The sequence below is a fragment of the Myotis yumanensis genome, unplaced genomic scaffold (genome assembly GCF_028538775.1).
Source record: "Myotis yumanensis isolate MYYU_CA2020_CCGP unplaced genomic scaffold, mMyoYum1.0.hap1 SCAF_5, whole genome shotgun sequence".
NCBI classification, from domain to species: Eukaryota; Metazoa; Chordata; class Mammalia; order Chiroptera; family Vespertilionidae; genus Myotis; species Myotis yumanensis.
The window spans coordinates 5,494,142-5,517,790 of NW_027223756.1; the positions used below are offsets into that span (position 1 = coordinate 5,494,142).

General features: G+C 40.4%; 1 protein-coding gene across 1 annotated transcript in view; it reads left to right on the forward strand.

The window, feature by feature from the left end:
- The window catches only part of UBTD2 (ubiquitin domain containing 2), a 33,807-nt gene extending 11,765 nt beyond the window's left edge, over nucleotides 1-22,042 (forward strand). Inside the window, exons 2-3 of the mRNA XM_070414405.1 lie at nucleotides 12,543-12,779; nucleotides 19,122-22,042. Of these exons, the coding sequence (XP_070270506.1) occupies nucleotides 12,543-12,779; nucleotides 19,122-19,519 (635 nt within the window). The 3' untranslated portion in view covers nucleotides 19,520-22,042. The remainder of the gene's footprint in view (nucleotides 1-12,542; nucleotides 12,780-19,121) is intronic.
- The last annotated feature ends 1,607 nt before the right edge of the window (nucleotides 22,043-23,649 follow it).

The window sequence follows — 23,649 nt, forward strand, 5'->3', positions numbered from 1 at the left end:
ATATATCCATATTACAGAGAAGGAAGCTGAGGCATAGAGAAGTTTTCATCTGAGTAAGGAATAAAAAGAGTAGCCCAAACTGGAAGCTCTATCTTCTGTTTTCTAATTCAGTATTCTCTCCACAGATGGTGAGGGGTTTTGGTTGACTCTTTTTTCCTTGCAGCAGAAATGTGCATGGGTGTTTCCCTTCATGGCAGTAAACACAGTTGAGTTGAAGTTAATGGAGTGTGGTTCTTAAGGATTCTTTGTGTTCATACTCCACAATGGAGATGGCAGCAGTAAAAAAATGAAGTGGGTAATTGTCTTCAATCTTAGTCAACAAATTACATTGCATCTCACAAGATAGAAATTTTGAACTGAGTTCTTAATTATCTAACTGGAGCAAATGAGGAAAAGTAATAATGTTCATCTTCTTTTGTGTCCCTTTACCCAGTTATCTTCTTTCTCATCATTACCTCTGCTGCCTCTACCAGACTGAATGTTTTCAGCTTAAAACTCAGTTTATTAAAGCCTGACGAATTTAGTAGTTGAACTGTGTGGGGAAACAAGTTTTCTTGAAGTACAAGAAGTGAAGGCTTGGTCTAATCTGGAGGAAGCTTAATAAAGTTTTTCTAGGCCTGTGCTCATAAACCACACTTAGTGGTGTATTAGAAAAATCCATCTGCCTCGAATCATAAAGTGATGATTGTCCCAAGGGGTGAGTTGAAGGAGGTTACATGGAAGTCCTCTCTGATTGGTGTAGCCAGCAGTTAAAGGATGGGGACTAGAACTTGGAAGTGAATGAGTATCTGTACTTACAATATCAGTATATGGATATTTAGAACCACCTCCTGTTTTACAGCAGATTAAAAGAGCAGGCACCCTTCCTCTCCTGGAGTGTGTCATTCAGAAGGGTGGGTTGGGGACCCTATGGTGGTTCCATAATATGGTTTCATTATAATAGCTGTGCTTTTCTGGCAGTCACCAATGAATTTCTGCCTTGGATTTCAGTTATCCTGGAAAAAACTAATTTTAACTTGGTGGTGATTAAAATCTTTTGGGCCTTTTATCATTGTTGTGTTCCCCAAAATTAACACAGAAAGCCTGTTGAACAAACCCTTCTGTGAATTTGGCTTTTGCTGCTCTGGGTTTGTGATGGTTGTACCCTGTCACAGATAATTACTCTCTTCCTAAATGACTCAGAGTAGTTTAGATGCCCTTTAAATTCTCATCATTTTGAACTGAAAAAAATGAGATGTGCTACTACATTTAATAAGCAGGACATATTGAAAAGTAACTTGAGAAACAAAATGATATCTAATACTTCTGGAATGAACATTGAATTTTTTAAAAAATATATTTTATTGATTTTTTACAGAGAGGAAGGGAGAGGAATAGAGAGTTAGAAACATCGATGAGAGAGAAACATCGATCAGCTGCCTCCTGCACACCCCCCACTGGGTATGTGCCCACAACCAAGGTACATGCCCTTGACCGGAATTGAACCTGGGACCTTTCAGTCCAAAAGCTGATGCTCTATCCAGTGAGCCAAACCAGTCAGGGCTGAACATTGAATTTTTTTTTTTTAATATATTCCAATTATTTATTTACAGAGAGGAAGGGAGAGGGATAGAGAGTTAGAAACATCGATGAGAGAGAAACATCGATCAGCTGCTTCCTGCACACCCTCCGCTGGGGATGTGCCCGAAACCAAGGTACATGCCCTTGACCGGAATCGAACCTGGGACCCTTTAGTCCGCAGGCCGACGCTCTATCCACTGAGCCAAACCAGCCAGGGCTGAACATTGAATTTTTAAAACATTTAAGCTCTAAGAATGGGGATTGCTTATATGGCTTTTGTTTTGTTTTTTATTCATTTTTTATTTTTTTATAGAGAGAGGAAACGGGGGTTGGGGGGGAGAGAAACTATTGATTGCCCCCCATGCCTGTCCCGACGGGGGGGACTGGATATCAAACCCAAAACTTGGGTATGTCCCCTGGCTGGGAATCGAACCCACAACCTTTTGGGATGATACTCCAACCAACTGAGCCACAAATTCAAAAAAGCATATTTAAGAAAAAGTACTTATCCTACCAGCTAACAAACATTTTGGTGTGCACCTTCTGGGCTCAGGGTGTATAGCTCTGTGTATAAGAGAGAGTGAACAAAAACGGGGTTCCTATGTTCAGCAGAATGGGAGGTGCTTTCTGAGGTCATTGCAGCCACAGCTTCCAGAGCAGTTTGGCTTTTACTGATGTTCTCACTTCGAACTGTAATGGGAATGTCATTGTTAGCTTTTCATTTTTGGAGGGTTGGTTTACCTGTTTTTTTCTAAAATTGGCTTGGTTATGTGTTTTAAAGTTAGGAATTAGTACAGACACCACAGTGATGTGAGAGATGCACATCCCAGGACTTAATCTGATGAATATGGTATAAACTAGAGTGAGGGGAATCCCCACTGTAATTGGGTAAGTTTCCCAACGCTTTATGTTGGCAGTTTGCAAGAATATAGTGTTTCTTTCTGGTAGTACTTCCTTCTGAAAAGGGCAGTTAAATAACCTAAAAGTTAGGCTTGGGATTTTTTTTTAATATATATTTTATTGATTTTCTACAGAGAGGAAGGCAGAGGGACAGAGAATCAGAAACATCGATGAGAGAGAAACATTGACCAGCTGCCTCCTGCACACTCCACAACCAAGGCACACGTCCTTGACTGGAATCGAACCTGGGACCCTTGAGTCCTCAGGCCGACACTCTATCCACTGAGCCAAACCGGTTAGGGCTAGGCTTGGGATTTTGTAATGGTGATAACCAAAGATGAAATTTAAAAGTATTAAATGACATCCAAGATATCTCTCTCCTTTCCCATGAATCTAACCCAAGGGCAGTACAGTTCCTGGTAGTTTTTCTGTTGTGATGTTTAAGTTCCATTTCTGCTCTATGGATTTTGTGTCAAAATCTTGGACAGGCCAAAATACTATTATGTTTATGGTTCTATTGAACCTACTCTGATTCTTACCTGTTTTGAAAAAAGCAAGAGTGTTTTGACTGCACTTAGAAACCTATTCAAAAGAGAACGACTTGGCAGATGAACAAAATTTTAAGCAAAGTGTGTTTACCCACATTTTTGCCAGTCTCTTTAACCTTAGAATTTCTCAAGCAATGAAGACTTTTCAAATTGATAAGGGAGACCACCTTGAATAAAGAAACTTATGGACTGCTACTGTCTTTCTTAAGAAACACTTAGTACTCCCTTGGCAGTGGGGTTGGGACTGGCACCAACATACTTTTGGTAATTGGTGTATGCTGGGAAATAGTGTGTTGTTTGGGCACTTAGGATCAATACCAACTTGGTATGCCATCTTAAGCACCGGTTCATATCTTTGAAACCTCATGGAGACCCAAGACCTTACAGATGGATTGATCATGTAGTTTCACTTTGGAAGAGTAGGTCAAAGTCTGGGAGTATGTTGAAAATTTATTCTAGTAACTTTTTTTTTAACGTGGTCTTTTGCAAACCTCAGGGAACAGTTTATTTTTATTTTTTGAATATATGTTTATTGATTTCAAAGAGGAAGGAAGAAGGAGAGAAAGATAGAAACATCAGTGATGAGAGAGAATCATTGATTGGCTGTCTCCTGCACCCTACCAGGGATTGAGCCCGCAACCAGCTACTGAGCCAAACCAGCTGGGCTATTCTAGTAACTCATTAAATACTTGTACCAATCCTATGGAATACATATTATTGTCATCACCTTTATCCTCTTCCCCAGCTAAGTACTTTACCTTTTTAAGTTTGTCTCTTCATTTTATGATGAAATTATTGGGTGAATTCAATGAGACAGTATATAGCAGGGGTCCTCAATCTACGGCGCGCAGGCCACATGCAAATACAAATATTGTATTTGTTCCCCTTTTTTTTTTTTTACTTCAAAATAAGATATGTGCAGTGTGCATAGGAATTTGTTCATAGTTTTTTTTTTAAACTATAGTCCGGCCCTCCAACGGTCTGAGGGACAGTGAACTGGCCCCCTGTTTAAAAAGTTTGAGGACCCCTGGTATATAGATAGCACTCAGCACAATGGCTGGACCATAGTAAGAATACTCTGTTGATTATTCTTTTTTTTCTTTTCTGAAAACAGCATTTTGTGACAAACTGCTACCCTTTACCCATGATACAACAGAGTGGTAGGGGTCATTCCCTCTAAGGTATTCTAAATGCTCGCAGAAATAATCTTGAAGAATTTTGAGTTTATCAAGAAAAGTCTCAAAAGATCTAATTCTCACCAGACACCCTTATGGTGTCCTGGATCTTTGGGACCAAGTTGGATCTAGATTAATATCATAATTGCTCTCCCAAACTCAAATCTATATCCAAGGGATTATCAGAGGGTCACAGGCCCCTTTTTATTTTTAATGACTATTATCTAGCCTTTTTAAAAATAGTATATTTTTAAATTTATTGATTTTAGAGAGAGAGTTAGGGATGAGAGAGAAGCATCAATGTGTCGTTCCACTTATTTATGCATTCATTGGTTGATGCTTTCAAGTGCCCTGACCAGGGATCGAACTTGCAACCTTGGCATATTGACACTCTAATCTAGTCATATTCAGTTTTATCCAGTTGTTCCAAAATATCTTTTATAACTTTTTCTATACCAGGTTCCAAAGTTCATGTTTTGTTTCATTTATTATAAACTAGTCGTTCTCAACTGGGGACAGTTTTGCCCTCCAGGGTATATTTGGTAATGTCTGAAAATATTCAAACTTTTCCCTTTATCCTTTGTATTTTCTATAAACAAGAAGATTTATAATTTTAAATAGATTCAAGTTAAACATTTTGGGTAAGAATGGTTCATGTGCCCTGGCCAGTGTGGCTTAGTTGGTTGGAGCTTTGTCCTGTACACTGAAAGGTAGAGTGTTGAACTCCTAGGTACAGGAGGCAACCTGTCAATGTTACTTTCTCACATGGATGTTTCTCTCTCTCTCTTCTCCTCCCCCACTGCCCCCTCTCCCACACCCCCTTCCTTCCCTCCCTCTGTCCCTTTCCCTCCCTCCCTTTCTTTCTAAAATCAAATAAAATTTTAAATAGATTTTGCTTTAATTGCTTAATTTTTATAAACTTGAGGATCAAAGCATAGTAAAGTACTCATTTCTATAAAAGCCTAATATGCAAATTGTCCCCTCAGGAGTTCCACCAACTGGAAGTTAGATCGCTCGCAATGTTGTGCGCTGACCACCAGGGGGCGGCATGGAACAAATGAAGGCCTGGACCGGCAGCTGGAAGGCCCCGATCAGCCCTGATTGCTGGCCAAGCCTAGGGACCATTCCCATGCATGAATTTCATGCACCGGGCCTCTAGTTCCTATTATAAAATCGTAGCACTAAAAATGATATATGTAACATCTACACTAATAAAGGGAAATATGCAAATTGACTGTATCTTTGTGACACCCCCACAGCCAATCAGGGGTGAGTATGCAAATTAACCCAACAAAGATGGAGGGTTGATTTGCATACACAGGTGCCAAGCGGCTGGGGGTGGGGTGGCCACTTGTGCATGCCAGTGCCAAGCAGCCTGGGTCCTGGAGACGGGCGTCCTTGGGACCCAGACCGCTCTGAGCTTGTAGGCCCGGAGTGCCCGTGGTCGGTCGTTCAGGGACCCCCGGCCACTCTGGGCCTACGCGCACAGGCGCTGAGCAGCCGGGGACGGGGCACTTGTGTGTGCACTGACACCAAGCAGCCTGTGTCCCGTGGGCAGGTGTGGCTCTGAGCCTGTAGGCCCGCATGTAGGTGCCGAGTGGCCGTGGGCAGGGCGGGGAACATCCCCGGGACCCAGGCGCTCTGAGCTGGCGCGAGCACAAGCAGCCGGGGGCGGGGCGGGAACGTCCCCTGCAGCGAGCATGCAGACAGCAGGGTCCTGCTTGCCCCTGGCCGTGGCAGCGAGGGGCAAGCAGTCCTCCGCAGGGCCCCTACAGGGAGCAGACACCAGGGCCCTGCTTGTCCCTGGCTCTGGTGGCGAAGGGCAAGCAGGCCCCCACAGAGAGCAGCCACCAGGGCCTGTGATGGCATCAAGCAGGCAGGTCCGCAGGGAGCAGAGAACCACGGGGAGCAAGCCTAAGCCGACAGTAGGACATCCCCTGAGAGCTCCCAGATTGGAGAGGGTGCAGGTTGGGCTGAGGGTCCCTACCCCCCTCCCCCGTGCATGAATTTCATGCACCGGGCCCCTAGTACTTAGATAAATATGCATACATGTGATCTTTAGTACCTTATCTATTATAGAGGCTGAGTACTTACAAATTGAAGCTGACAGACTAGAAAACTGCATTACCTCCTCCCTTATAATAGGATTCCTCATTGGTGAGCCAGCTATCTCCAAAGAAATGAATTAGGTGGTTGATTGGATGGGGTTGGGGAGGTGGTGCTGCTCACTTAGCTTTTCCTTTGTCCAATCAGATATTCCATTGGTTATAATGAAGCCCAGGAAGGATGGATCAGTGCTACTAGAAAAAACTCAACACATGCTTTATTTTGAGTGAACCTTTGTTATTGATTGGGTATGTGAAAGAAAACATTTCTCAGCCCAGGTAAGACATGGAGTAATATAAGGATAAGAGAGGCCTGGACTTTGAATCTAGTTATAGGGTCATAGTCTTGCCACTTCTTGATCTTGAGCAAGTCTTTTATCCTTGTTAGCTCTTACATTACTTCCTGTAAAATAGTAAAGGTGGCTTGTACCATCTAAGGTTTCCTCCACCACTAAATTCTCAGACAGCAGAGAGGATATCCTATATAATAAAAGCCTAATATGCAAATTGATCGAATGGCGGAACAACAGGTTGCTATGACGGGGGCAGATGCTCAATGCAGGAGCTGCCCCTAGGCCCCAGGCCAGCCAAGACGGGTGCCAGCAGGGGCGCCCCGATCACCCCGCCCGTTGCCCCACAGATTGGCCCTGATCACCAGCCAGGCCTAGGGACCCTACCCATGCACGAATTTCATGCACCGGGCTTCTAGTGGTTATGATAACTGTTGGCATGTTAATGCTTTTATTTTAGGCATTTTAATCTCCATATCCTATTTTTATTTTGGCAGTTCGCTGCTTTAGATTAAGGGAATATATGTTATATGTATGTATGTATAAATAGTGCATTCTGAATTTATATGAGAATAAAATATTTTACAAGTATCTTTTTAGGGTAGCACAATCTGCTATGGAATGGTCTGTAGGATCTACTCTTATCTCTTAGAGTGGCAGGAAAATTTCCCTTTTATTTTCATGATTTTAAGACTCATTTTCTAAAGTGGGAGCATCATCTCAGTCCTAGTCCTTGCTGCTTTACAGTCTTCAGAATTCTTTGAAACAACATTTTGTCTTTGACGGTGATCTCTTTAAATACCCCTTTTTCTTTTCTTCTTCTTTTTTTTTTTTTTTTACTCCCTGTCAGCTATTGTGTTAGGGAAAGTGATGCTTTCAGTCTTCAAGTCTGCTGAAGTTATTTTGCCTTGAGTTATATCTTGATATTTACTTTATCTATGCATTATGACTTCTTGTTTCTTCATTTGAAGAATTCGATGATTAAATCCCAGTTTTCAAAGCGGGGACAAAAGCAGGAAAATGACTGTAAACACATTTCACTTTGGAGATCATTGTTTTTAATCATTAAAGTGTCAAAATTAGTTAATGCAAAGTGCATTCAATTGTGGAGTAAAAATATTTAAGATTATGTTGCTATTTAAATCTGAGAAGCAAGCCTTTCTTGTTTTTATTCCATGTTAGAGCTCTTTGTCACAGAGTGGGAAGAAATGTAGAAAGGTTATAAGGAAAGATAAGGAGAAGATGAATGTGATTTAAGAGGCTTCTGAGAAGATGAATTTTTGGCAATGTGTCTTGATAAAAACAGGTATTTTTTTAGATGTCTTTTTAAAAATTAGATTTCTGCCCTAGCTGGTTTAGCTCAATAGATAGAGCGTCGGCCTGTGTACTGAAGGGTCCCAGGTTCGATTCTGGCCAAGGGCACATGCCTGGTTGTGGGCTCAATCCCCAGTAGGGGGTGTGCAGAAGGCAGCCAATCAATGATTCTCTCTCATCATTGATGTTTCTATCTGTCTCCCTCTTCCTTCCTCTCTAAAATCAATAAAATACATTTTTTTTTAAAAATTAGATTTCTGCCTTAGCCAGTTTTCTCAATGGTTAGAGTGTCAGCCCAAGTGACTGAAGGGTGTCGAGTTGGATTCTAGTCAGGCACAAACCTCAATTGCAGGCTCTATTACCAGTCCCTGATCAGGGCACATGCGGGAGGCAGCTAATCAATGTGTCTCTTTCATATCAGTGTTTCTGTCTCTCCTCCCTTCCACTCGCTCAAAAAAAAATTTTTTTTTCAATGGAAAAAATATCCTCGGGTGAGAATTAACAAAAAAATTTGTTTCTTTAATCTTTTGTTTCTTTTTTAATATATTTTTATTGATTTCAGAAAGGAAGGGAGAGAGAGAAACATCAATGATGACAGAGAATCATTGATTGGCTGCCTCCTGCACATCCCCTACTGGGGGGCCTGCAACCTGGACATGTGCCCTTGACAGGAGTCAAACCTGGGACCCTTCAGTCCCCAGGCCAACACTCTGTCCAAATGAGCCAAACATACTAGGGCCAATCTTTCGTTTCTTATATGCATGGAATAAACCTAAGTATGGTTGCTTGCCTGCAATTTAAAGATTAAGAAACAAATATGGTGAATAAGAGCTGTTTTCTGTGTTTAAATCAGAGCATAGTACTTAGTCCTATTTATATGAGTAATATTGAATATCTGTTTTAGTGTCAGGAGTCAGTTGTGTGAAGCAGGTACATCTGAAAGTTTCAGAGCATAAAATATCTAAATGAGTATACATATTTTATATCTGTTTTTACATAATTAGAAATGGTTTACTTGGTGCAAATAGAGCTACTTAGCTCCTTAGGCTGATTTCTGTATCCAACTATTTGCAGAAATGCGTTTTTGTGATATCAGCTAAAATCAAAACACAAGATTCAGTGAGCAAATTCTTAGAAAATGTACTCTGATAAATGCACAGGAAGTGCATGACAATCAGAACAATTCTTTTTTTAAGATTAGGAAGGTTTACTGAAATACTTATTTGTAGTTTTATTATATACCAATCATTATTATATGTGCTTTACAAATACTAACTTTTTAAGTTCTCATAACAACCCTAAATATTTATGTTTTAATAGGAGCATAATTTGTGGGGTTTTTTTTATTATGTTTTTATTGATTTTAGAGTAGGGGGGAGAGAGAGAAACATTGATGAAAAAAGAGAACCACCAATAACGCTGCCTCCTCCACACCCGCTACTGGGAATCGAGCTTGTAACAAGCTCTCAGTGCATAGGACAGCACTCAACCAACTGAGCCACACTGGCCAGGGTTCATGGGAGCAATAGTTTAAATGCTTTTGCTAAATGTTGTTTTTCTTTTTACAGTTAGTTCATCTAACATAAGGTAAGTTAGGTAATAAACTATATTTAGTTTCTTTAACATGAAGCTTTTAGCCTCAGTGAAAATTCTGCACTGCTCATTGGTTTCTCTAAAATAATATTTTATGTTGCAGAGTTTTTAAAGTATTTCAGTAATGGACATTCGATAGTCAGATATTCTGTATTACATATGTTTGTTACATAGGTAAAAATAATGAAGATCCAGACAGATAAAGGCAAGCTTACTTCATGTCACAAACTTTTCTTTACTTTTGCACAAAGTAATTACTTTGGAACTTTTGACAGCATATAGATTTGAAAATGGATGTGGAATGATCATTATCCTTATCAGCATAATGTATCGTATTCTCTTTATGGAACTTTGTTCTTATGGTTTTACAGATCCAGGGATGTGCGATAAAGCTATCTCATATTTATAAGGAGGGTGCTTTTACTTTTACGAAGTATTTTCTACCTTTATTATGAGACTAGAGACCCAGTGCACGAAATTCCTGCACTCGGGGGTCTCTCAGCCCAGCCTGTGCCTTCTCGCAGTCTGGGAGCCCTCAGGGGATGTCCAACTGACAGGGAGTGGGCCTAAGCCGTCAGTCGGACATCCTTAGCACTGCCGTGGAGATGGGAGAGACTCCCACCACCGCCACTGTGCTCACCAGCTGTGAGCCTGGCTTCTGGCTGAGCGGCACTCCCCCTGTGGCAATGCACTGACCACTAGGGGGCAGCTCCTGCATTGAGCATCTGTCCCCTGATGGTCAGTGCGCATCATAGCGATCGGTCATTCTGCCATTCGGTTGATTTGCATATTAGCCTTTTATTATATAGAATGGGATAGTTTTTCTGTTGGGTTCCTCTGAGGGCCTCTTTCAAGTTTCTTTGGTATAAGTACTGAGGTTCTGTAGGTTTTGCTGCTGTTTTTGCCTTTTGCCTGTGATTCTCACAATGACAGGCTTATACCAGGTTATCTCTCCAATAGATGCAATACAGTTGAGGCTAGAAAATTCTGTGGAACTACTCAGATAGACCAGAAACTTTATTAAAATACGTATCTACCCATCACATCCTGTCTTCCACTTCTTACTCAGTAAACTAATGTTCAGTGTACTCTGCAAACTATTTGAGTCACCTAAAGATTAATCTAGCAGAAAATAAAATTTACCTTTCATTTTACGTTTTTGGTGGAATCAGGAGGTGGATTGTGATTATCTAACACATTTGGGACACCTTTTGGCAAATAATGTTCTACCTGCATTTATCTGTATTTTTTGTAAGATGCAGTGAAAAGTCTTAGTAGATTGTGTTTCTCACATTTGAATTAAACCTGTTGCTAAATAATTTTCCTTCTCTACTATGTACACCCTTTTAGAACTCAACTGGTTTGCATTTCACCAGGACAGGTTAGAGGGCCAAAAAGTACAGTGAGTCAAAGTATTGAGTGTTTTAAGAGAAAAACAGCTGGCCAGTAGCATGGTGTACTACTATGAAGGTGAGAGGATGAGAACTGATGTGTGCTGCCTGGAAATAAAGTGGCTAGATGGGGTAAAGAGAGCATGGTTTAATTCAAGTGTTGGACCAGATATGCTTTGCAGCATTAGTTGGTCCTGTCATCCAGAAACAGTCTGGTATAGGATGTAGAGATTGGCCAGGCTGGAGTAATTTTGTTTTCTTTCTGTAATGAATAGCCCAAATTTAATTTGGCCCTAGGCCAGTGAGGGAGTGGTTAATTTCATGGATTCCTTAGAACCATTTTGGCAGTAATTTCTTTTAAATTAGTGTTCTTCCTACAATTAAATATAGAACATTGAATTTTGATGTACACCCTCTCCTTCCCACCTGCTCTGTCATTTATGTCCCACCCACTCTTACCCAACAATTTAGTGAGCTTCAGTCTTTTTACCTATTTTTCCATCTATCAAACTATTTTTTATGTATGGCACTGCGTAAGGGAAGATTGGTTCTGTATGTCAGTGTGAGATCAGTGATAATGGGCCAAGTAAGTATCTGGGTGCAGAGAAGCGGCATGGGACTTGTTCTGGCATTTCTGCTCTGTAACATTCTCTCAGGAGCTATGCTGCCACTTAGGGTAAAACAGGAGTGGACTCTTGTCCTCTTTTTTCTTCTCTTAGATGGAAACTACAGTAGGATTTCGTAGTTCTTCTGCTCCTGTGGTTGGTGCGTCTCACCTGTTCCAATCCTAGTTCCTCCAAAGAGTGAAGCACTGATTCTGTCCCTTTTTGTTACCCCTTTCTAAACTAGCTCCTTATGAATTTCAGAGCAAGGCACTCAACAGTTCTTGACTGAAGTTCAGAGGGGGGTTCCCTTGTGGAGCTGGTAGTTTAGCTGCTCTTCTCTCACCACAAATCAGTCTTTTCCCTCTGTGCCATTTCTCAGTAGTTCCTACTTACTGGCTTCATATGTCCAGGGGTCCTGAGATTCAAGCTATTGTTGCCATTTGGTTTCCCTAGTATCTCATATCTTAAGGTATCTCTCTTTTGTGGCACCCTTTGACTCTTTTCATTTTTTAAAATATATTTTTATTGATTTCAGAGAAGAAGGGAGAGGGAGAGAGAGATAGAAACATCAGTGATGAGAGAGAGTCATGGATTGGCTGCCTCCTGCACACCCCCTACTTGGGATCGAGCCTGTAACCGAGGCATATGCCCTTGACCGGAATCGAACCTGGGACCCCCCCCCCCCTCCCCCCCAGTCCGCAGTCCAACACTTTATCCACTGAGTCAACCAGCTAAACTCTTTTTAAATCCTGTCGTTATTGTCCCGTGAAACACTTAATACTATTTTTCTAGGTAATTTTTTTAAATCATCCTTTGGAGAAGGCATACCAAGTGGAAAAGAACTCCTAACTTGTCACTGGAAGTTTTGGGTCGAGCCATTTAATGTCTCCATTTGCTCTTATAGTTCTAAATTAGGTTAGGGAATTTCAGAAGGCAAGAAATAGCTAGAGGCAAACTTTTAACTATAAGTTGATGAAAGAATCAAAGAGGAATGACCAGATAATTTTTAACACTTACATCTTTTGTAAATTTTGGTTTTGATGTTAGCCTTTTATTCTCAGTTGCTTTAGGTCGCAACCAGCCTTTGAAAAAGGAGAAACCTAAATGGAAAAGCGATTATCCCATGACAGATGGACAGCTGCGCAGCAAAAGGGATGAATTTTGGGATACTGCACCAGCTTTTGAAGGCCGTAAAGAGATTTGGGATGCCTTGAAGGCTGCAGCACATGCTTTTGAGAGCAATGATCATGAACTGGCACAAGCAATCATTGATGGTGCAAACATAACGTTACCACATGGTAGGTGATCCTCAAGGACAACGGGGAACCCAGTGGGTTCATGTCTAATAGTAAGAAACCAAATGGGAAGTGTTCATTTACTTGTTGTGCATTATTCTACCTTTCTTTTTTTTTTTTTCTAAAAGGGAGCATTTCTCTTTGCTTCTTTGTGTTTATTTAACTAGAGGTAGGTTTACTTGATATGTCTATATTCTAACTTTGAAAATATTTTTAATCTCAAGAATTAGAACTGTTGTTTACTTGTTAACTTGTATTTTTTAGCTTCCACACAACCTAGTTCTCCATCAAGGTCCCAATTTCCTAGAGCTTCTACTTCACTGGTTTTCTACTTGCACGAAAGTGGTAGTCTCAAATGTAGATCTCAGAAGTCATAGACTCAGTGAATGCTCCTTTAGTCATTATACTTTTTCATCAAGACTATTTTTAGCATATACTTAGAAATGAATCTCATGTGATCCTAAGGACAGTTTCTATGATTGTAGCTCTGAGCATTATTAGAAACCTTTGCTTAGAAATGTGAAAGCTATGGTTTTTTTAAAATATGTTTTTACTGATTTTTAGAAAAGGGAAGGGAGAGGGTTAGAGGGAGAGAAATTTTGGATAAGAGAGGAACATTCTCTATCAGTTGCCTCGTGTACACACCCCTGCTGGAGATCGAGCCAGCAACCCGGACGTGTACCCTGACCTGGAATCGAACTGGTGACCTCTTGGTTCCTGGGTCAACGCTCAACCGCTGAGCCACACCAACTGGACATGGAATGTGAAAGCTTTGAATATTTTCCAGGGACACATATGTACTGGACCCATGCACATCCTCTTGCTCGGTCTCCTTGGTTAGACACACGCAAAAATGTTCATGCTATATAAGATTTAGGTGTTAATTTATCTTTTTTTAAATTTCTATATTTATAAATTTATTTTTCTCTTCAGTTTTTCAAGTTAATATTTTTCTAAGTTGTTCCTTTAGCCATATATATATACATACATATATGTATACTAGGGGCCCGATGCACTAAATTCATGCAAGAGTAGGCCTTCCTTCCCCGGCTGCCGGCACCAGCTCCCCTCTGGCACCCAGGACCCGGGCTTCTCTTGCAGCCTCAGCTTCTTCCGGAAGCTCGTCTGGTCTAATTAGCATATTATGCTTTTATTAATATTCTAATTAGACCAAACAGCCCAACAGCCTTCTGGACAAAGCCGCGGGGGCCATGGCAGAGGCGGTTAGGGGCGATCAGGCAGGCAGGTGAGCAGTTAGGGGAGATCAAGCAAGCAGGTAGAGTGGTTAGGGGCGATCAGGCAGGCAGAGTGGTTAGGGGCAATCAGGCAGGCAGGCGAGTAGTTAGGAGCCAGCGGTCCTGGATTGGGAGAGGGATGTCCGACTGCCAGTTTAGGCCCTATCCCTATGGGCCTAAACTGGCAGTTGGACATCCCCCGAGGGGTCCAGGATTGCCAGGGTATAGGCCAGGCTGAGCCTTGGGCCGCCCCCCCCCCCCCCCCGCCCCCGTGCACAAATTTCGTGCACTGGGCCTTTTATAGATAATAAAAGTCTAAGCGACTGTTATGGCGGAACGACCAGTCATTATGATGCACACCGACCACCAGGAGCAGACACTCAACACAGGGCTGCCCCCCCGGTGGTCAGTGCACTACCACAGGGTGAGCATCGCTCAGCCAGAGATAAGGAACAGCGAGCACGTGGGTGGTAAGGAGCAAGGGGTCCTGGACTGCAAGAGGGATGTCCGACTGCTGGCTTTGGCCCGATCCCCTCAAACACCCCCCCAAGGGCTGCGAGAGGGCACAAGCCAGGCTGAGGGACCGCACCCCATTCCCAGTGCACCGGGCCTCTAGTGTGTGAGTGTGTGTGTGTGTGTGTGTGTGTATTCAGCTGTATGCATTGTTTCCTATTTTTATTATACCTTTATTGTTCCTTTTTCATTATCTTCTTTTGATTATATTTTCAGAAGAACAGTGCCTTTTACTGTTTAATCATCAGCTTTATGTCCTTTGACTCTTTTTAAAATAAAATGTGTTTAACTGTCTTTCCCAATTTTCTAAATTTCCATTAATTTTCTGAATGAACTCTGCTCCCAAGAAACTTTTTGCCCTGGCTGGTGTGGCTCAGTTGGTTGGGTCCCATGCATCAAAAGATTGTTTGTCTGATTTCACAGATTATTTTTATTGATAATTTATGATCCTGGATATTTAATTTGGGTAGGGATAACCATGAAATGAAATAGTATTTGACTTTATGATCTGGATTTTCCCCTCTTTGGTTTTACTTTAAAACTCTAGGACATATTTATAATTCAGTTTATACTTTGTAAGAAAAAGTAAATCAGAAAACTTCATGTTAAATACTAGTAAACTACAAGTTACCTTTCCTAAAAATGTTGAAATATTTGAGCTTCTGAGCAATACAGAGTCTGGATAACTTATTTCCAGCATCACCGATATGTGCTGTCTACCTTGTACTTCCATGGAATTTTCATTTTCACCCATTTGAGGTCTGAAAACTGAACCCAACTTGTTACTCTGAAGAGCAGAAGGGAAAAGACTCAGCTTTCCATTGTGATGGAGGAGTGAGTATTCAGATCTAGGAAGAGATCAAGTGCCTATTAGATTGAACGTTGTGTTGAGGTTGGCACACACTGCTGTTTCAGCATGGTACAAAAGGCTGCCCTGACACCTCTTGTCCTAGTTTCCAGGGAGCCTAAAAATGTTGCCCTTTGACTGCTTTGGTTTGCAGTCCTGCTGTTTTCTATCTGTTGTGGTGCATGAAGATAGAGAAGCATGTGTGGGAACCACTTTAGAGGTCAATTTGATCCTGCCTCGTTTTGCTGATTGAGAAAGGTATTTCAGGTTAAAGAATGTTGCTCAAGGCTGTTTAGCTAGTTAATAACAAGGTTGGGAACTTCATCTTGGTTTCCTGACTCCAAAGGTAATATTACACAAATACATTCTTATACCTACCAGGCTGTCATGACTGGTCCTCCAAAATCAGTGGAATATGTATCTGAAGGTGTTTACTTAATAGAAGTGGTGGGTCTTTAGTGAACTCTCCCCTTTCTTTATTCTTCTGATAGCCAGCCCATCTGAAAAACACTGGTAGGTTTCTTTGTCCTAGGACTAAGCTACATAAAGTACATAAACAGTGAAGTTTGCATAACTGACCATACCTCTATTTATAAATAACACTAGTGTCCCAGTGAACGGATTTGTGCACATGGAAAGAAAATTAATTAGAAGAAATATTTTAATATTACTATTTGCCCTTTCTCTATAATAGAAGTGTCAACCAAATTTACAATCGACAATGACAGATCGAAACACACACGTGCCATTGGCGCCAGTGAGAGCTTTATGTGTATCATGCATGCACGAGTCAACTTAGCCTTTTATATATATAAACTTGCTTAATTAGACCTGCTTTTTGATTTAGCTAAACTTCTTCCAGCCCAGTGAAGCACCTCAACTTCTCTTTCAGGTAATTGTCAGCAGCACAGCAGTAAATAATCAACATGAAGTAGATTATTATTGTAGATCACACAGGGAGAACAAATGGTAAAATATTTAACTGCAGCAGTGTTTGACTATACAAAATTCTGCGCAGTGAGACAACCTGAAGTCATTTTTAAGTTCCAGCATTTCTTACTTCTTTTCAGTTGGGTCAAGTTTCTAAACTTTCTAAATCTCCGTTTTCCAGCTAATGAAAAGAAAATAAGATTCTACTGAGTCTCCTATCCATCTACTCCAGGACTTCTGTGAGGATCAAATGAGATGAGACACGTGAAAACGCTTCATGAACATTTCGTTAAAGTGTAAAATGTTTGCACCTGGCTATAAAGCAAGTCAGGTTCCTGGGCTGAAGAAACTCCAAGGAGGCTAGCCGCTAGGGAGAGGAAGCAGGGCGTTGCCATGTGATGTCATTACCAAGTGCCCACAGCAACCGTTTCTGGGCTGGGCTGTGGTCCACATTTTACATCATGGGGTCTTGGCAGCATAAGCTGCGATTTGGTGGGTTGTTGCTCCGGGTTGGGGGCAGGGCCTGTGTCCCACTTGGGAGAAGTCGAGTGTTGGTTTGTGGGCGCCAGGTCTATGGTCCTGCTTATTTTTAAATGGCCAGTGCATGTCACGGCAGCTCCTGCATTAAGAATCTGCCCCCTGGTGGTCAGCGCGTGTCATAGCTACCAGTGGGACGAACGGACACTTAGCCTTTTATATATATAGGTTGTTACTGGAATGTGATGGTTACTAAAGGGTGTCCCAAAATTCACGCAAGAAGTAATTTTGATAGAAAACAGGTTTATAATTAAAAATTGTAAATTTTTTATTGATTCATAAAGTATACAGTATAGGGTTATGTATGGAATAGCATATCGGATAAATGGCCTCCACGGCTTTGCTGGCACATACGCACTCTTTTGTTATTGCCTGAGCAGCCACATTTTCGAAGAAGAATGGTCCAATGATGCTTCTAGCCCAAAATCCACACCAAACAGTGACACGTTGTGGATGCATTTGTTTCTCAACAATCACTCATGGATTTTCTGAACCCCAAATGCGACAATTTTGTCGATTAACCAAGCCATCAAGATGAAAATGAGCCTCATCGAAATTCAGCCACATTTATGCAAAACGGTCATGGAAAATTTCAACAAAAGAGTGCGTATGTGCCAGCAAAGCCCTTGGAGGCCATTTACCCGATATGCTATTCCATACATAACCCTATACTGTATACTTTATGAATCAAAAAATTTACAATTTTTAATTATAAACCTGTGTTTTCTATCAAAATTACTTCTTGTGTGAATTTTGGGACACCCTTTAGTTACTAGTGTGGGGAACTGCTGGTGATCACAACTGTGCTTGGAGTATATCCATTTCTACAATGTAATAGCAGTGTTCAGATTCATTAGTAAACAGCACAGGCTGAACAATGTCGTTAAACAGAGGAAAGGGGGCAAACATGGATGTTATGCTTGGTGACTTAGTGCTCACCTCAGCTCATATTATGTAACTAGAAGACAGACCCGATTGAACCCATGGTAGGTTGGTGACTGTTGAGGTCTCATTTCCGATGCTTTGTATTTTCAGCCTGTTGATGTGACCATAAAGATCAGCATATTAACTCACTTGTTCATTAATAACCATTTCTCAGTGTGCCACTCCCCATATTTATTAACTTGTGTATAAGTGTTTTGAGTGTGGTAGATGTTTTTTATCCACATTGAAAATCAGCTAACATTAATGTTTCAGTTTGCATAAAGGACACATTATGAATAACCTTACAATGAAACATTTATTGAGTATGCTTTCAAGCTTCCCCTAAGGAGAAGTCCTAGGAATTATAATGCAGTTCATGTGTTATTAAAAAAATTAGTCATTAATACTTTCTTTTAAACTATAAATACTTTTTTCCTTCTTCTGAGCGCCAGCTGGTTATAAATTTAATACCCATTTTGTTCTTTCTTTTTAACTCGTAGCTTCTCTGTAACATTGACTAATTGGGGTTAATAAAACACCTCCATTATTCCTTTGGTAATTGTGCTAATGAGATTCATATATAAGCCATGAGCCAGTGGCATCTCGAGTTTGTGATCTCTGTGGACTATAAGGGCTCTGGCCAGGTACTTGGATTTAGAAAGTCTAGGCAATAAGAAAACCACTCTAGAATTCTACTGTGTTGTAGTGAATTAGATTTAGAGATCCTTTTTTTTTGCTTTTTCTTTTTTAAGGTAGTTGATTCTTTCTTGAAAAGATATCCCAGTGCAATTTGAATCTCTCCCTTAATTTGGCCTAAGCATTAATGATATTAGTAAATTTGAATTTTGTGTGCTCTTTTTTCCTTTATCCTTTAATGAACGTGTGGATTAGGTATGAAATGACCTAAAAGAAATGAGGGTAAGGAGCTAGATCCCTGGTTAATGTAAAATTAGATAAACATTCAAAAAATTGGTGATGGGACATTATTATTGATGGTCAGTTGACAGTGACTGCCATTATTTTAGTATTTTTCTCTATAATGGCAGGACATGCTTGAGCATTTTGCAAGGTATAAAAAAACTGCAGCCGAAACCGGTTTGGCTCAGTGGATAGAGTGTCGGCCTGCGGACTGAAAGGTCCCAGGTTCGATTCCGGTCAAGGGCATGTACCTGGGTTGCGGGCACATCCCCAGTGGGAGATGTGCGGGAGGCAGCTGATCGATGTTTCTCTCTCATCGAAGTTTCTAACTCTCTCTCTCTCTCCCTTCCTCTCTGTAAAAAATCAGTAAAAAAATATATTTTAAAAAAAAACAACTACATTTATTTAGATTAAATTCTTATTCATATCTTCTTCCTGAAGGTTCACTTACAGAGTGCTATGATGAACTGGGAAACAGATACCAGCTTCCAGTCTATTGCCTGGCACCACCTATCAACATGATAGAGGAAAAGAGCGACATTGAGACTCTAGATATTCCTGAGCCACCTCCTAATTCTGGATATGAATGTCAGCTCCGTTTGCGCCTTTCCACTGGCAAAGACCTCAAACTTGTAGTCCGCAGCACAGACACAGTGTACCACATGAAGAGGCGGCTCCACTCAGCAGAGGGCGTGGAACCGAGCAGCCAGCGGTGGTTCTTTTCTGGCAGACCTCTCACCGACAAAATGAAGTTAGAAGAGCTGAAGATCCCAAAGGACTACGTTGTACAGGTTATAATGAGCCAACCTTTGCAAAACCCAACACCAGTTGAGAACTGATCTGGTCCTATTGGCTGGTTCCCAGATCCCTCCCACTCCTTTGTATTGTTGTTTCCTACTCTATGGCGTGAAATTTATTTTCACTGCTCTGAATTCCGTATAATGGATTTAGTTCTGAGGAATTACCAGTGAAAAATTCCATCTGTGATGGAGACCAACAAAAATAATTAATAAAACACAAAGAGCTAGCATTTGAGACTCATGTAATTACAATTTCTAATTTGAGGGGCAGTTAAGAAATAGATAACCATTTATTTTCAAACACTCAGCAACTATGTAATGGCTGTATTTAAATGATTTGGACTGTACATAGAACATCGCATCAATGAACAGCACCAAGCACCTTGTGAATACAGAGTTTTTATAAAAATAAAATATAACTTCCAAAAATCATCAATAACAATGATAAAACTTGAGCTTTTTAGCATGGAAACTGGAAAGAGCAGTATTTGAGGTTTGCTTCTATTCTGGTCTTAATTCTTTGCTTAATTAATATTTAGTCATTAAGGATTAGAGATTGGCAAATTTTGTCTCAGTATTGCTTTCCTCATTCCCATATTTTGAGCTTTTTATTTACATTCACACTAAATTTTGATGCCTTCCAGCACATTGGTGGCAGGCGTTCTCTGGAACACTAGGCAATAATTTAGTCAGTGCAATCAGATCTCTGATTTTCAACTGATACTCAGTTGAAAAGTCTCTTTTCTCTTACTACATAGGTATTTTGAAAAGTGTGTATAACAAAGTGGTTTTCATATCCAGGCTTAGAAGGTTACTACTATTTAATACCTTAAATTGTTCTCTCCACTCTGCTTGGAACTTTTCAGAACTCTGCTCTCAAATACATGGATACTGGGCCAGGGAATGCAGGGAATCAAGTACAGCTATTTCCACTGTACGATAATAAAGTCATTCTCTTTCTCCTCCAATTTGCAGGAAGGGTGTAAGGAAACCCATTCCATCTGTGCCTAGGAGAATTGTGCCTATTTTCAGTCATTTAGAGAAAATTTCGACTCATAAATTACTAATATGAAAGGTTTACTGATGTCACTTTAACATCAGCAGTGAGACCAAATGATGAAACATTGCTTTATACTTGAGTGCTTTTCTGTTCACTGCTACCTTAGTTATGCTGGATGACCGTTTTCCTCTCTCCTCTTGCCTAGTAAAGAGGCAGATTAAGAACCATCCCCAGATTTGACTGTAGAGGACTGGAAAATCCAGCGAGATAACCTGATTCTTTTGTACTGTGACTGAATAAAGCTGCCAAGGATTATATTTAACTTGGAGCCTTTTCAAGGTTGGTACAATTAGTGAGAGAAGGGGCTACCACATGATCACTGTACCCCTGAGAATCCATGAGATGGAAAATTAGAGGAAGAAGGTACTTATGCTGTTTGCAGCAGGGAAATAATCAAACCTCTGCACCTATTTGGATGTGAAGCACTATTATTAATTTCAGTGGCAAAATGAAACTGCTAATTAGTCTAAAGGTAATGTTCAAAATGGTATTAAACTTCCTATAGCCTGCTAGATCCTGTATAATAAAAGCCTAATATGCTAAGCATCCAGTTGACCTGTTGGCCATTCAACCAATCAAAGCGTAATATGCTAATGATATGCTAAGGCCGCTCAACCACTCGCTATGACATGCATTGACCACCAGGAGGCAGACAGTCAACCAGTCACTATGATGTGCACTGACCCCCAGGGGGCAGATGCTCCAACTGGTAGGTTAGCTTGCTGCTGGGGTCCAGCCGATAGGGACTGAAGGAGACAGGCTGGACATGCCCTGAAGCCCTCCTGTGGTCCCTCCCCAGCCCAAATCATGCACCCGTGGGGTCCCTCGACCTGGCCTGTGCCCTCTCACAATCTGGGACCCCTTGGGATGTTGGAGAGCTGGTTTCGGTGCAATCCTGCAGGCCAGGCCGAGGGACCCCACTGGTGCACGAATTTGTGCACCAGGCCTCTAGTATAATATTTATCATTGTAACACGTGTTTCTGAGAGCTTTAACTACTTCCCTTTTTAATGAAATTATTTGAATGATTGTGGCTACATTTAATTTGAGTTTGCTGATAATTGAATCTAAATCCAACAGGTTACAGCAGCATTAATTCCAAAGGAGTCTTTATGGAGTTGGAGGTATGTGAATGCCCCATCATTAGTTTTCATTCATTTGTGTGCCACATTGAATTAGCAACATCTCTCAAAGTTTGTCAATTGGGAAAAAAGTGTTCAAACCTATTTTTCTTAAGTAAATCTGGTGATATCATTAATAATCTATGGTTGGTGGAAGGTCTTTTTTCTTTGTTGAAGATTTAAGCTCTCAGGAGTTTATTTTAAAGGAACATATACTTTGAATAACAAATACTGGGCATGTTTAACTAACCTAGGTGAGAAAACTATGGTGCTGTTTAATTGTAAATAGATTGACATAAGATTGGACCAATACTTGATGTGTACAATTTTAGTATGTAGGATTTTGTGCTTTTTTTAAAAAAAAAAAAAAAAGTTCAAATTTTCTCTTTGTCTTTGCCTTTTTTCTGTGTGGTTTTTTTTTTTAATTGTTACTCTCTACAATAAGGGTAATTTGCCTCATTCTAATAAAACGTCTAAAAAGCTTTTCCTCTTTTTTAAAACTTCAACTCAATAAATAACTTCATTATCATCAGACTTAGAATCTGCTATGCCAAACCATATGTGGTCATTTATAGATATGCTTTATCTTCAGCATTGAAATCTTGGTCTAAAATAGGTTGTTTTAAGAGTCGTGCTGTAAGTCAAAACTCCTAATTCAGTTTTTCAGAAGCACTGAGCTCATTTTTTACCCATTTTGGACCAAATTTGCAGGTTTTGACTGTTAAATTTTTATTTAAAACTAGTGGCATGAATTCAATGTGGATTCGTGCACTTTGAAGGGAAATTGATTAGAAGAAATATTTTAATATTGCTATTTCCCTTTTCTCTATAATAGAAGTGTCAGAGATGAAAGAAAATTAGTAAAATGTATATGAAAATAATATATAAATTGATTTAATAAATAAACAATAAAAACATAAAGACGTGACATAAAAACAACAAAAACATATAAAAACAACATTGATAAAAACAATGACTGATAAATTGATTAAACTTATTCTAATATCTCCCTGAATACCACATTAAGAGTAAAAACGCCCTAACCAGTTTGGCTCAGTGGATAGAGCGTCGGCCTGCGGATTGACAGGTCCCAGGTTCAATTCTGGTCAAGGGCATGTACCTTGGTTGTGGGCATATCCCCAGTAGGGGGTGTGCAGGAGGCAGCTGATCGATGTTTCTGTCTCATTGATGTTTCTAACTCTATCCCTCTCCCTCTCTGTAAAATGTCAATAAAATATTTTTTTTAAAAAAAAGTAAAAACACGTAATACATTCTGTCGACGACGCTGGCTTCTTTTTGCTTCATGGGTATATCATGCCAATAGTTGGTCTTCAGACATATTCTGTTGATGATGCTGCTTTCTTTCAGCTTCAGAATGTCAACCAACAACAAAATTCACAATCGACAATGACAGATCAAAACACATATGAGCAATTGGTGCCAGCAAGAGCTTTATATGTATCTTGCATGTGCGAGTCAACGTTTATTTTTAAATTGCCAGTGCGCGTCATATGTACTGGGTTGTTGGGTGGTCAGACGTATATATATATAGATAGGTGACACATAGGTGTGGCGGGGGGGGGGGGGGGGGATCCAAACACCAAAGTGAGGAGTCTCTCTCCTATTTATTCTCCCAGAGGTAACACCTGTTTCCAGTTTTCTGGGTATCTTTAAAGATCCTCTAGCACAGTGATTCCCAAAGTGGGTGCTACCGCCCCCTGGTGGGCGCTGCAGCGATCCAGGGGGGCGGTGATGGCCACAGGTGCATTTGTTTTAACTTTTTTTGTATTACCTTTCTATTCTGAGTTCAATAAATAGTTTCATAATTTCAAACTTCAATGTTTCTAATTTACACCTTTCTTTACTATATTTTACAAAAAAGGTAGAAACATTAATATATATATCTTTCTGTTTAATTGCTATTAAAATTTTTAAAAATTAATTTCCAGGGGGTGCTGAGTAATATTTTTTCTGGAAAGGGGGCAGTAG